The 15,349-nt window shown below is 40.5% G+C and overlaps 1 protein-coding gene across 1 annotated transcript; it reads right to left on the bottom strand.

The window, feature by feature from the left end:
- Nucleotide 1: 1 nt before the first annotated feature.
- On the bottom strand, nucleotides 2-9,726 carry LOC124114397 (calcyclin-binding protein-like). The gene is made up of 6 exons (XM_046474947.2): nucleotides 9,596-9,726; nucleotides 7,858-8,059; nucleotides 6,325-6,421; nucleotides 5,873-5,972; nucleotides 4,127-4,224; nucleotides 2-515 (listed from the first exon to the last, which is right to left on the bottom strand). Exons 1-6 carry the CDS (start codon nucleotides 9,611-9,613, stop codon nucleotides 374-376), a joined length of 657 nt encoding a protein of 218 aa, XP_046330903.1. The 5' UTR covers nucleotides 9,614-9,726; the 3' UTR covers nucleotides 2-373.
- Nucleotides 9,727-15,349: the final 5,623 nt, after the last annotated feature.

Genomic DNA, 15,349 nt, shown 5'->3' with positions numbered 1-15,349 from the left:
TTTTGTCCAGGGCTAAGGTCATACTATTTCCAATCGGACATTTTGTACCTATCTCTTGAGACCTACAGTGGGTACCCGGGTAGGGTCGGGTAATAGCGGGGTGGGTACCTGGGTAGTAAATTTGGCATGCTCAAGATAAATTTAAAGTGACTGAAAACAATATTGAAGCTTGATATCATGATATCTGTAGCCACATTCACATCAAAACATGGGTGAAAATACAACCAGACAATGGTAGAATGAGTTCTTTCAACAAAAACAATTTCTGAAAAAAGTCTAACAGAATGGCTTTATTACAGTCATACTTATGTGTCGGTGGTAAAAACGCCCCCCACCCACCAGTTGCCACGCCCACCCCATCCCCTACGTTGCCTCACTCCGTGGGTGTCTTGTCCCGCCCTTCTGTCCATGCCTTGGCGATCGTCCTCTTCATGTCATCATCCCCATCCTCATACATGTTCTGCATCATCTTCATCAGACTTGCATTGGGGTCTTCCTTGTCACTGACTGATGGTCTGAAAGGTTACCATGGCAACTTGTTTATTAGCAAACTACGCCACACAATTCTTTGTATAACAAGAATAAATGTAACCTGATCAGGATGCTGATGAAACCGACAGGCTTCATAATCTTGTTCCACAAAATGATCTTAGCACTTAGCTGGCAGATGAAACTGACTGGCTTCGTAATCTTGTTCCACAAAACAATCTTAGCACTAAGTTGGCAGATGAAACTGACTGGCTTCCTAATCTTGTTCCACAAAACAATCTAAGCACTAAGTTGGCACATGAAACTGCCACGCTCCTAATCTTGTTCCACAAAACAATCTTAGCACTAAGTTGGCACATGAAACTGACAGGCTTCATAATCTTGTTCCACAAAACGATCTTAGCACTAAGTTGGCAGATGAAACTGACTGGCTTCCTAATCTTGTTCCACAAAACGATCTTAGCAATAAGTTGGCACATGAAACTGACAGGCTTCATAATCTTGTTCCACAAAACGATCTTAGCACTAAGTTGGCAGATGAAACTGACTGGCTTCCTAATCTTGTTCCACAAAACGATCTAAGCACTAAGTTGGCACATGAAACTGCCACGCTCCTAATCTTGTTCCACAAAACGATTTTAGCACTAAGTTGGCAGATGAAACTGACTGGCTTCCTAATCTTGTTCCACAAAACGATCTTAGCAATAAGTTGGCACATGAAACTGCCACGCTCCTAATCTTGTTCTACAAAACAATCTTAGCACTAAGTTGGCACATGAAACTGACAGGCTTCCTCATCTTGTTCCACAAAACGATCTTAGCACTAAGCTGGCAGATGAAACTGACTGGCTTCCTAATCTTGTTCTTCAAAACGATCTTAGCACTAAGTTTGCAGATGAAACTGACAGGCTTCCTAATCTTGTTCCACAAAACGATCTTAGCACTAAGTTGGCACATGCAACTGACTGGCTTCCTAATCTTGTTCCACAAAACGATCTTAGCACTAAGTTGGCACATGAAACTGACAGGCTTCCTAATCTTGTTCCACAAAACGATCTTAGCACTAAGTTGGCACATGCAACTGACTGGCTTCTTAATCTTGTTCCACAAAACGATCTTAGCACTAAGTTGGCACATGCAACTGACTGGCTTCCTAATCTTGTTCCACAAAACAATCTTAGCACTAAGCTGGCAGATGAAACTGACTGGCTTCCTAATCTTGTTCCACAAAACAATCTTAGCACTAAGTTGGCACATGAAACTGACAGGCTTCATAATCTTGTTCCACAAAACGATCTTAGCACTAAGCTGGCAGATGAAACTGACTGGCTTCATAATCTTGTTCTACAAAACGATCGTAGCAGTAAGTTTGCAGATGAAACTGACAGGCTTCCTAATCTTGTTCCACAAAACAATCTTAGCACTAAGTTGGCACATGCAACTGACTGGCTTCCTAATCTTGTTCCACAAAACGATCTTAGCACTAAGTTGGCACATGAAACTGCAACGCTCCTAATCTTGTTCCACAAAACAATCTTAGCACTAAGTTGGCACATGCAACTGACTGGCTTCCTAATCTTGTTCCACAAAACGATCTTAGCACTAAGTTGGCACATGCAACTGACTGGCTTCCTAATCTTGTTCCACAAAACGATCTTAGCACTAAGTTGGCAGATGAAACTGACTGGCTTCCTAATTTTATTCTATAAAACGATCTTAGCACTAAGTTTACAGATGAAACTGACTGGCTTCCTAATCTTGTTCCACAAAACGATCTTAGCACTAAGTTGACACATGCAACTGACTGGCTTCCTAATCTTGTTCCACAAAACGATCTTAGCACTAAGTTGGCACATGCAACTGACTGGCTTCCTAATCTTGTTCCACAAAACAATCTTAGCACTAAGTTGGCACATGCAACTGACTGGCTTCCTAATCTTGTTCCACAAAACGATCTTAGCACTAAGTTGGCACATGAAACTGACAGGCTTCCTAATCTTGTTCCACAAAACGATCTTAGCACTAAGTTGGCACATGCAACTGACTGGCTTCCTAATCTTGTTCCACAAAACAATCTTAGCACTAAGCTGGCAGATGAAACTGACTGGCTTCTTAATCTTGTTCCACAAAACAATCTTAGCACTAAGTTGGCACATGAAACTGACAGGCTTCCTAATCTTGTTCCACAAAACGATCTTAGCACTAAGCTGGCAGATGAAACTGACTGGCTTCATAATCTTGTTCTACAAAACGATCTCAGCACTAAGTTTGCAGATGAAACTGACAGGCTTCCTAATCTTGTTCCACAAAACGATCTTAGCACTAAGTTGGCACATGCAACTGACTGGCTTCCTAATCTTGTTCCACAAAACGATCTTAGCACTAAGTTGGCACATGAAACTGCAACGCTCCTAATCTTGTTCCACAAAACAATCTTAGCACTAAGTTGGCACATGAAACTGACAGGCTTCATAATCTTGTTCCACAAAACGATCTTAGCACTAAGTTGGCAGATGAAACTGACTGGCTTCCTAATCTTGTTCTACAAAACGATCTTAGCACTAAGTTTGCAGATGAAACTGACTGGCTTCCTAATCTTGTTCCACAAAACGATCTGAGCACTAAGTTGACACATGCAACTGACTGGCTTCCTAATCTTGTTCCACAAAACGATCTTAGCACTAAGTTGGCACATGCAACTGACTGGCTTCCTAATCTTGTTCCACAAAACGATCTTAGCACTAAGTTGGCAGATGAAACTGACTGGCTTCCTAATCTTGTTCAACAAAACGATCTTAGCACTAAGTTGGCAGATGAAACGACCCAACATTACATAACATTTTTACAACATTTCCCCTCCCTAAGTCAAGATTACTTTTTTTCCAAATGAAATTAATTCAATTACAATGAATACATATATAACTATTTATGTCTTGTTTAATGTGAGTTTACACATCTTTGATAAAAAAGAGGGCATAAAAGTGTAAAATCAGGTCTGAAATGCTCTAATTGAATTCCAACATAGAGCTGTGGAAATTCACCCTTTGAAAAGCCACATAAACAAGAGGCCTACCTGACTGGCCATAGCTTGGTGTATCAGGGGAAGCTTATGTGAAGAAAGCTGTCAATGTTTACTACTTTGGGCAAATCAATAACCATGTGCATGGTGACTAATAAACTTGAAAAAAATAAAATCAAACACGATAATTTTCATAAACAGCTTAGCCATGTAAGCTGACACTGACTCAAAATGTCGACTGCTAACATCACACTGTGTGAACAGCAACTTTTAGGATGATAATATATTATAATATAATAATAATAATAATAAGTCCATCTCTTACTACCGGGTACCCATTCACTACTCGGTGAACAGCAGAATCCATTTCCATTGAAGTGGGAAGTCACCCCCGTCATTCTTCAAGATAATATGAACTCACACACATGTTTTTTGTCTTTCTAAATGTGTGTTTTTCAAAGGTTTATTTCAGAGGTTTGAGGATATGAATCTCGAATAAACCCCGACAATATGTTGGGTTTTTTTTCTGCCTTCAATTTGGCATATTAACAAAAATAATAAAAAACCCACAAGATATGAAACATGTCTGGCACAAAGATGTGTGAATGTCAAACTAACTTTTTTGTTTCTTTGGCTTTCCTCTCTGCCTCCGTGACGAAGGCCCAGGTGGTGGATGAGGCTTTCTTCATCATCAGCAGAACACAGTCAGTCTTCACCTGGTACAGAGGGGAGGCATCTTACAATACACACACACAGTCAACTATGGTTTTAACAAACTCAAAGAGATCACTAATGTTAGTTTGTAATAACTGTACTTCGTTATAAGCATATAGTCAAGTCCCGTTAATCCGACATTGTTGGTTGCATATGATTATGCTTGATTAACGAGTATGTCGGATAAATGAAATTAGGTAGTATAAACGTTCGTGATCGAAAATTGGACAACTACAGGATAGATAACGATTTAAACACATAATAAAAAAAGGAAATAATCATATTGTTGTGTTACATTGTTAGCGGAATATGTTTTCTAATCATGCAACCTGAAGTTTAACACAAAACTACTGTTACGGACTGTATGACTGATTCAAAATACTTTTTAAAGCATAGTCTAGAGTGGAAGTCATCAATTTGAAACTAGTGCCGCAATGCTTAAGAAAGCTGCTTTCTTAGTGGCTAATGTCGACTTCCTGTCAGTAATTTCATTGGTTGTTTGTGAAAGGTCGTTCTGACGTGACCTGTAATGGGATGTCCTCAGCGGTAACGAGAACTTGTATCTGATTTTAATGAGATTGAGGTAATCTAGGCATGTGATTAATCCTGTTTTGTTAATTTAAAGAATTAATAGTTTATTGTTAAGCAAGTTTATCTCTGCAGCCGTTGAAATGTGCAGCTACTCGCCGACTCATCTCGCATGAAAACACGGATTAATGAGTGATTTCAGCAATTGGTTGCAAATTAGGTGTGTCGGAGTTGGAGCGTAATTAAAGGATTAAAGGGTCTAAATAGCACTGATTTAATTGGTTCCTATCATTTGTGTCGGATTAACGAGACTTGACTGTAATCAGCATATATACAACAAATGGCCGAGACTAATAAATAAGTTTGTTATATCGGTCAGTTAATTATAAGGGTGTTCATTATAAATGTAGTTCACTGTATATACTATTCCAAGTTTGCTAAGGATCACCACTTCAAAAGGCAATACATCAAATTGTGTTCAACAGCCAAAGACAATATTGCCTGAAGACATGTTTAATGAACAACAGTCTGCTGTCATGTGCCACACAATGCCAACATACAACATGTGACCAATAATCATGACAGCAAATTCAAGGTCAAACAGAGACAATTATGCACTTAGCAGAAACGACAACACCACAGGTGTTCCACAGGTCATTTCTGAGTGTGGTGGCAGTCACAAAGTGATGATGTCTTGCAATCAGGAGAAACCTGGCATTACATCATATTAGCAAGTTACAGGGACTTAGAGTAACCAAAATGTAGCTGGTGCCAGTTCTAAGAGTGAACTTATGATAACTGGAGGCAGGGACAGTTCTAAGTCTAAACTTATGGTAACTGGTGCCAGGGACAGTTCTAAGAGTGAACTTATGGTAACTGGTGCCAGGGAGAGTTCTAAGACTAAACTTAAGGTAACAGTTGCCAGGGACAGTTCTATGTCTACATTTATGGTAACTGGAGGCAGGGACAGTTCTATGTCTAAACATATTGTAACTGGTTACAGACAGCGAAGTGATGATGTCTTGCAATCAGGAGAAACCTGGCGTAACATCATATTAGCAGGTTACATTGACGTAGAGTAACCAAAATGTAGCTGGCGCCTGGGACAGTTCTAAGACTAACCTTATGGTAACTGGTTTCTGGGGTGATCTCTTCACAGAGCCGAGCAATGAACAGTTCATGGTTCTTCTTGTTGAGGCCCTTCACGACGAGCTTCACTGACCTGACAACACGGTCAGATGGGTTAGACAATCCGATATACATTGCACAAAGCATGTACTTGAAGACAGGAGTTCTCCGTTGGGTGTTTCCAATGGTTTTTGTATTATTTTCTGAACTCTGTAAAGTTCCTCAACATGCTCAAAAGAGTTATCACGATAATTGCGGAAAAATATTTCCAAACCCTGGTCATCTGAATGTACACACTGGGTCAATATATCATTGGGATTACAAAGTTCCAATGTTCGACATAGCCATAGGGTGAGTGAGTTAGTATGGTTTTACGCCACTTTTAGTAATACTCACATTAACATGATTAATATGAGGGCGGGAGTGTGGTTTGGTCTGTGTCTTACCTGTTTGTAAAGGTGGAGGTAACGTTCTCAGCAGGAATACCCTGTACGCCATCCAGTGTTACGTACAGCTTCATAAACTTGTCGGACTGGTCCCATGCTGTCGGTGGAAAACATCACAAGTCACTAGGGTCGACCATTGGGGCTATTTTCACTATTGTGATTGTGTTATAATTAGGGCTCGGACGAGTTCAAATTTACTACCTGGATACCCGACACCCCATCTCCAAACCCTACCCACTGTAGGTCTCAAAAGTTGGGCAAAAAATGTCTAATTGGGAATTGTTTTACCGCAGCCCTGGCAAAAAACTATTTACAATGTAGATACATGCATCAAACGATCTGATCATGAGTACACTGAAGTTGACTGAAGCTATAACTTTAACCAAACATATCCAAGGAATGTGAGCATCGTCAGAAAGAATTGCGAACATCAGCCACCTGTGGTATAGCCACTGTGAGTGTTTGTCATTAAACAATATATCATGTGACTAACCACGGGTCCGGGTAGTCCTGTGGGTAATCGGGTCCTACTCAGTACATACCCGACCCGAGTACCTGAGTTACCAAACCCAACCATAGTTCAAATAGTAGCCAACACTATTGCAATAGTATTGCATTCTGACCACACAAGAGCTGAGGAAAACAATACACCTCAGTTCTTTAAGAGTATTTTTCAAATTCATATTGGAACCAGGGACTTCAGTCCAAGTTTAAGTGTACTAGGAAAACCCGAAGAAATGCAGGTCTCAGACGTTTACCACTTCCGTGAAACCCATGAGCACGGGTATGGTGCTGACAAACCTAGAAGCTTTGTCTTCACTCAAACATATAAAAGTCAGAAGTAATTATGACTTGTAGCAGGTTTTAACATAGATAACCTACTCTAACACAGTATACTGACTCCATGCTGACAAGTGAATGTCAGGCAGGGTAACAAAAAGTACCATCTTTTAATATTATTTTTTGGTATTATGAGGACGGGGATCGCACCAATGACCTTCAGCTCTCTAGGCAGAGACTCTATCCAAGACACCACAGTTGCGGTCGGCTAATGGTGTGAAGTATTGACTGTGTTATTCATCATTACAAAGATGTATGAAGCAATCTCATAAATCATATCTCTTAATCTGAAACCTCTTTGCAAGAAGACCTGAAGCCACCTCCACAGGTGGTCGTGTCATGTGAACCCTGAGCGACCTTTGACAACCCTGTCTGAATGAAGAATGCCAGGGTTCTCAGAAACTAACAGTTTTAGTCCACTAGTCCTTATAATGATAAGGACAAATTTCGACTAGTCCTTATGATACCTTAACTATTGGGCAGCTTGGCAAAGACAACAGGACTAGTGCTAATTTCTAACGTTGGTTCTCGAGCCAATCAGAAATATCAACTTTCTAAAACAGTTTGACTTCATTTCTTTACCGAGGGCACGGACAACCCAGTCGTCTAAGGCGCCATGATTTGCTATGCAGAGTTGCGTCCAATTTTCACCAATAAGCTACCCTACCATCCCATGATACACCATAAACTCACCGTACTTTTTGATCGGCTCAGTGTAAATGCTGACCTCTTGTCGGACACTGGACTGCGGAGCAACTGTGTTGACTGGGGTAGGGTTTTCTTGCAGAGAAATCATCGACTCGATCTTACGAATCTCCACGGACAGTGCCTTCTGGACGCGCGGTCGTGTCGAATCATTCTCAAACTTCCTCAGTTCCTCGATGTCCTTCTTGAGCTGCAACATATAGGCAGATTCCTACCATGTCCTCTCAACGTATTTAATGGTTACTATAACCAAGCTGTCATGTTCTATAAGGATCTGCAACTGTTTCTGCTGTAAGTGGCTTTAGTAATATGTAGTTAATGGAAAATAAATGCAAGTCTGAAATCAAATTAAGGCATGACAATGTTTATGACATAATACATACAGCTTACTTTTTAATGAAATAGACCTCATAGGTCTGAGGCTAAAAAAAAAAAAAGTCTTGAAGTGTAACCACTGAGCTTTAGTGAGTTGTTGTCATTAAACAATATATCACGTGACTAACCACGGGTCCGGGTAGTCCTGTGGGTACCTGGATCCTACTAAGGAACCACCCAACCCGAGCTACCTGTCCCAGCCATTTTCAGCGTTCGAAATACCTGCCTGCCCGACCGTCCGAGACGGGTTGATTTCAACTCGGGCTGCCAGATTTTCAAATCCCCCTGCCCGACGGTCGGGTTATATTTCATATGTGAAAATATTCTAAATATTTCACATGTAAAGATGAATGATAAAATGTAACCAAAAAGAAACCCCATTAGCTTTTAGACAACCTAACATTTAGCGATGTGCTTATGCTACAAGCAAACAGTTTTCATATTTTTAGTTAAATTATCCTGAGAAACATATGATTATAGTGGGCAGGCAGGTTTTGGTCAGGGCTGGCAAGTATTTCAGCTAGCCAGTCCTGTGGTCTGGCTGAAATCTTTGGGAGTTTCATACCCTGCCATAGTACAGTCCTGTGTGGACTGTGGGACCCAGCGTTAGAAAGTAACTGTTTTAGTCCACTAGTGCTTATGATGATAACATATAGATCTAGCAAAACTCTTAATAATGGCAAATTGCTACAGGTTCTTATGATACCTGAACTATTAGGCAGTTTGGCAATTACTATAGGACTTCTGCCAATTTGGGAAATTTCTAATGCTGGCACGGACCCATTGCATTTCGCGAATTCCATACAAACCTTAGTCTAAACTTATGTCTGATATACAAGAATGTCCGAGACTGACAGTTCCCATATAGTTATTGCACAGGCCCCTGAAGCAGTATAGTGATATAACTGAAACAGTGGACCCATATATATAAATAGACTATTTATATATATGGGTCCAGTGTTTCAGTTATATCACTATCCTGCTTCAGGGGCCTGTGAGTTATTGCTAAAGTTGTTCATTAACTGTTTATATGGCCAGTTAATCACTATTCGTTTTATTTCGCGAGTCAATACGGATGATCAGTCGTGGTCGTGTTAATCAGGGCTAGAAAATGTGTCCGACTGCTCGATCACGTGGCTTACGAACATTTCGCGTTAATTTGTAAGTTTCCAATGACAATATTAGCATTGATTATAGACACAATGAACAAGCTCTAGAATATTCTCAGGACCATGCATGTTCGATACTGAAAGTAAACTGTACTCTACATCGTGGTTTAATTCGCACCAACATAAACTGGAGATAATCCAGAGTAATAAAACAATTTTAATCAATCTATAACACAGCTCACCTCTTCTATCGACGCCATGGTTGCGGAATGTAAGCAGAAGTTTATGCAGTTGAATATTCCTCGCTGTCTGACCTCACGTGGGATTCCCCACTATGGTTTACTTCCGGTATTCCCTCACAAAAACACTCGGATCCGCTCGGTTTATTCCGCTACATTCGTCACCACTCGTATATTTCCGTAACCGACGTTCGGCTTCATTCGTCACGAATGGTTCGGCTTGTCCCGGAATGGCGATTCGAGAACTCTCTGAAGCGAGTCTATTTGGTTAATATTGTCGGTTACAGTTTCTGTAACAAACTACAGAGGAATGGGATTATTGGAGATCACCACTCATTCTATACATTTGTACAATATTCTTCATAAGAATACGTGTCTCTTTATTTATGGAAAACAACTTATTTTATTCTTTGTAACCACGTTTCGCTTTTTTGCACCTTCATCGAGTGAATACTGAGTGAGCATACATAGCAAAGGCGGGTAATTTGAGATCGCGAGAACCACGGGAATGGATCCGAGGGTTAGTGTAGACAGAAACCATATACACTCTTCAAAAAAAGAAACGCACAGGTAGATTTTTAGTAAATTTGTTGTAACTTGAAATATGGAATTGTGGAGCTCGATAGTCACATGTTGTCGTTGTACAAAGGCAATGAAAACCTTTCATTGTCATGTCACATAAGGCCACAAGGTTGCGCTGAACTTAGTATCTCGTGTGACCGCCAAGGGCAGTAATCACGGCTCTGCATCTCTTCGGAACTGACTGGATAAGTGTACGAATTCTTGTCCTGCGGAACGATGCGCCATTCTGCTTGTAACGCGTTGGCCTAGGGCTGGGACGAGTCCACATTTACTACCCGGGTACCCACCCCTCTATTACCTGTCCCTACCCGGGTACCCACTGTAGGTCTCAGGAGATGTCTCAAAATGTCCGATTGGGAACAGTTTTAGCATAATCCTGGCAAACGTATTTAGATACACGTATTAAACAATCTGGTCATTCATACACTGAATTTGATTTAAGTTATATCTTTATTCACACATATGAAAAATCAGAAGGAATGGGTGTATAGTCAGACAGAAATGCGAACATTAGTGACTTGTAGTGTAACCATAGAGTTCTAGATAATTTGTGTCATTAAACAATATATCACGTGACTCCTAGGAGCCATAGGTAAAAGTTAGGTAAGCAGTGAGGACTAGTGTCAGAAGTCCATCGAGAGGATGTGGCTGGCATCTAAAACAAAAGTACTACCTCTACTGCTACACCCCTACACCCCAAATACCTCCACCACTTCCACCACCATGCATGTTAGCCTACCTAGCGATCTATAAGCAGTTTTGTTTATTGCATGGCTTAGATATAGTACAAGGAGGCTTCTGTGTGATTCCAGAGTTCTGAATTCAACTTCTACGCGGCTACAAATGTATGATTCGACATCAAGATAATTCAAATAGGACAAGACTGGGTGATTTTATTGCAAAAAATGATATGATGGCGGCCATCTTGAAAGTGGCCGCCATCTTGAATTGTTTCAGTGGCTAACGGGTTTTATCAAGAGAGTATTTGTGCCAATTTTGCTGCTTGTATCCACATGTGAAAGATTTCCCCTTTCTGCAGGACAAGTTAGTCGCCTCTTACGCCAAGCAAAACGCCTTTTACTGCAAGCATGGGTTGTTGAAGACCCGGATATATGTGAACCGGTGCCTTTGCGTGCCACGGGTTCGACACGGGGAATGACGAGCATGTCTCAAAAGTACGAAAGTAGTCCGACAGTGGGCGTGGTCTAAGTTAATTAAGGTATATAGAAACACTGACGCTAAAAGTGCACGGTTAGCCAAACAAAATGATGTGGAATCACTTGCAATTTAATATTTGTGTTATACATGAATGTATGTGGTTCAACAGTGTTTTTAAGCCAACTCATCGCTGAGTATTTTTTAATATTGGCTAGTATTGTGCACAACCACCCATTAGCTAAAGTGATGACGTAAATCCTGCTGGGGTATCATGCAGGAAGAAGCCAAGGTACTGTAAGTCCCCACGATCCCCAGCCTAGCTTTGGTTACTGATGGCGTAATGTCCGTGTTTTAAGACTGTATCCATAATATTGTTATGCTCAAATATTTTTCATAAATTGTTTTTAAATAAAGTTGGCTCAAATATGTTTCATAAATTGTTTTTAAATATATAAATAAATAAATTGTGAATATATTAACTTGGTCTCGTCGCTATATAACTGAAATAATGCCGATGCGATGTTAAATTTTAACTCACTCACTCACTATCATCAACGTTTCTATATGACGCCGGGGACACCTACAGTACGTTATATTATCATACATCATGCATAAAAGAAATAACATCCTCGCTGGCATTCCCGGTGTGATATTGCTGGAATATTGCTAAAAGCGTCGTAAAACAATACTCACTCACTCATTCCTCATCGCTAGTGAGATGTCAATATATGGACAGAGGCACGTTAAGTTGACAAGTATTCAGTTTCATATTTCGACTAATTGTTTCATTTGTTATGCGGTGAAACCTACCGTAACTTGGATTACGCGTCATCATCCACACGGCGTGGATCGTTGATCACAATATCAATCACTGTTGATCTGTTCCAGACTGGTTATATAAGGCCGCCGTCATACAGATGGAATATTGCTGAGAGCGGCGTTAAATAACAATAATAGGTCATCAGCAACCCATGCTTGCCGTAAAAGGTAACTATTCTTGTCGCAAGAGGCGACTTACGGGATGGTCAGGCTCGCTGACTTGGTTGTCATCATATCCCAATTGCGTGGCTCGATGCTCATGATGTCAATCACAGAATTGTCTGGTCCAGCCTCGATTATTTACAGACCGTCGCCGTGTAGCTGGAATATTGCTAGGTGTGGGGCTAAACGACAAACAAATAACGACAATTGACACGGACTGCTCTGGTAGGAGTGCTTTGTTTACAAATATGAGAAAAGATCGGTCACGTTTGTTTGAAATTAGTTTTGGGCCAGTGAGTGTTATAGAGAGGCTATCAATAATAAATGCCCTTTACAACCCTATTTTGGCTACCGCAATTGTTTTGGCTTTCCAACTCTCCCCTAAAGGGATGGTATAAACCCTCCTGCTTGGGTATCGTGTACCCCATGGCCTTTGGTGGCCTCGCTCAGATCGCTTACTTTGTGTGCTGGCGATAAGGTGCCTCACTCTGGCAGTGTGGGTTCTAATCCCGGACGGGATTCAACCCCAAAAGTACGAGAATCTGTAATTTACTATGAAAGTGTTATCCCAAATATAACATTTGTTACATTTTACCTTTTTCTAAATGGCATTGTGTGTTCATAACATAAACGTGCTATTTTTCAACTTATTGATCTGTCCATCGTTGACAGGTTTTAATATGTTATTATTAATATATAGCATTTCAAGTCAGGATATGGCTGACATACTGCCGATGGGACTATCAGTTTGAACTCACTCACTCAATCACTCCTGCATTTTATCTGTTTCGTGTCCTTTGCATGTGTTTGTGACGGGTGCTACCGACGTCTCAGGCTATGCTCACCTTATTCCGAACACCTGGAACGTCATTATTTGATAGTGATTCATAAACACATGCTCATGATATCGGGAATCTTACAATCGGCTCTGCTTTTGGCATTTCCTGGCATCTGATACTCATTAATAGATCTAAAAAGAGTTTTACACCCTATAAGTAACAAGTTTCCATGACATGACTGGTCGATCGCAATCACTCACAATCTGATAGCACAAACAAGAACACGTTCCATGTGTTGGTCACACAGGAAAGCAGGTGCCCTTATAATGACTAACTGTCGAAGTATCAATACATCACTGCAAAGTACTCGTCGTTAGGCTTTAATGTTTTATTCTAAATTCATACATTTAAGTGCAATGCGTTACAGGTAGCGCGACCTTTTAGCAGGTTTTAAAGACAGCACATTTATCATTCTTTAGTTAGCCTGAAGGGGACTCTATGTTCCATATATCTCAAAGGTAAAACGCGTCTGACACTGACTGGCCACAACGGCTGCATACGTTTGTTAAGAATCAATTGCCTGAAAAGATGACTCTATGGTGTTGCTCGTTTATCACAACTTTGAATGGTGTGCCCAATCCTTGAGATTTAACTGCATGATTTTATTTTCATATATTAGTCATAGTCCATGACGAACATTTCACTTAGACAAGTTACAAAACGCCTAAATATTTTAGTTATTTTACATATTGAGCCTCGCTGACTTGGTTGAAGCATGTCATCGATCCGAATTGCGTGGATCGATGCTCATGATATCAATCACTGGATTGTCTGGTCAAAACTCGATTATTTACAGGCCGCCGTCATATAGCTGGACCATTGGTGAGTGCGGCGTAAAACAACAACATGCACATAAAGCACATTCTCTGGTATTACATCAATAAAACACACCCTTGATTTAGTTCAAGGTAATACAGTAAACTACGGTTATAACGAACTCAAAGGGACCACTAATTTTAGTTCGTTATAACCGTAATTCGTTATAAGCATATGTACAGCTTAACTACAGCATATAGTCGGGACTCAAAAGTTAGTTCGTTTTATCCATTAGTTCGTTATAAGCGTGTTCGTTATAACCGTAGTTTACTGTACTTGAATAATGTGAAAATATTTGAAACACTATAGTTAAAACACTATTTACCGCTACAGTTGTGGTACTACAACAATCGTTTTTTAACGGAACTATTTAAGCTTGTATCCTCACACAATTTCCAGATCTCTTTGCATTAACACATCCAAACATTACCTTGGCCGCATATTGCTTCGAGTATTACGGCACGGGGCGGTCGGGTAGCCCAGTGGTTAAAGCGTTCACTCGTCACGCCGAAGACCCGGGTTCGATTCCCGTCATGGGTACAATGTGTGAAGCCCATTTCTGGTGTCCCCCGCCGTGATATTGCTGGAATATTGCTAAAAGCGGCGTAAAATCATACTCACTCACTCACTCTTACGGCACGTGGTCTGCATGGAACTAACACTTTCGTACAAGGTGTATTTTGGGTAACAAAAAAAAATAGAAATGAGAATGTAATATGTATTTGTTTATTTTGTTAAGTATTGAAATAAGTATAGTAAGTAATTGAGAAACCCGTGAAGATCCGGATTAGAATTGGTCTTCAGCAACCCATGCTTGGCCTGAGAGACGACTTTACTTGAGGTAAGAGGCGACTAACGAGACCGGGTGATCGGGCTCGCTGACTTGGTTTATACATGTCATCGTGTCCCTGTTGCCTGGATTGATACTCATGATTTCAATCACTGAATTGTCTTGTCCAGACTCGATCATATAACTTGAATATTGCTGAATGCGGCGTTTAACAACAAAGAACGAAAGAAAACAGTATGTTTCTTGTTTTGTTGCCATTATATTTTGTTGAAATAATACAGATTTTGTTAAGATTGATTACGTACAGGTAATTAAAAAGTAAAAATTTTCAAAGGTTGATTTGTTTCTCAAGAGTGAGTGAGAAAGTTGGGTTTAATGCCGCTTTTAACACTATTCCAGATATGTCACGACGTGGAATCGTAATGTGGAAGGAAAGCCTGAAGTGATGCAGGTCTCAGACGATTACCACTTTGGTGAAACCCACGAGCACGGGTATGGTGCTGACAATCCTAGAAACATAATCGGGGCGAATCGGTATTTTAACCCACAATCATAGGTTTCTGGCGTCCCAAAGGGATGCAAATCTGCACA

The sequence above is a fragment of the Haliotis rufescens genome, unplaced genomic scaffold (genome assembly GCF_023055435.1).
Source record: "Haliotis rufescens isolate VD_foot unplaced genomic scaffold, xgHalRufe1.0.p SCAF_8, whole genome shotgun sequence".
Taxonomy (NCBI): domain Eukaryota; kingdom Metazoa; phylum Mollusca; class Gastropoda; order Lepetellida; family Haliotidae; genus Haliotis; species Haliotis rufescens.
The sequence above is the reverse complement of the archived record's forward strand: the minus strand, read 5'-3'. Positions and strand labels throughout refer to the sequence as shown.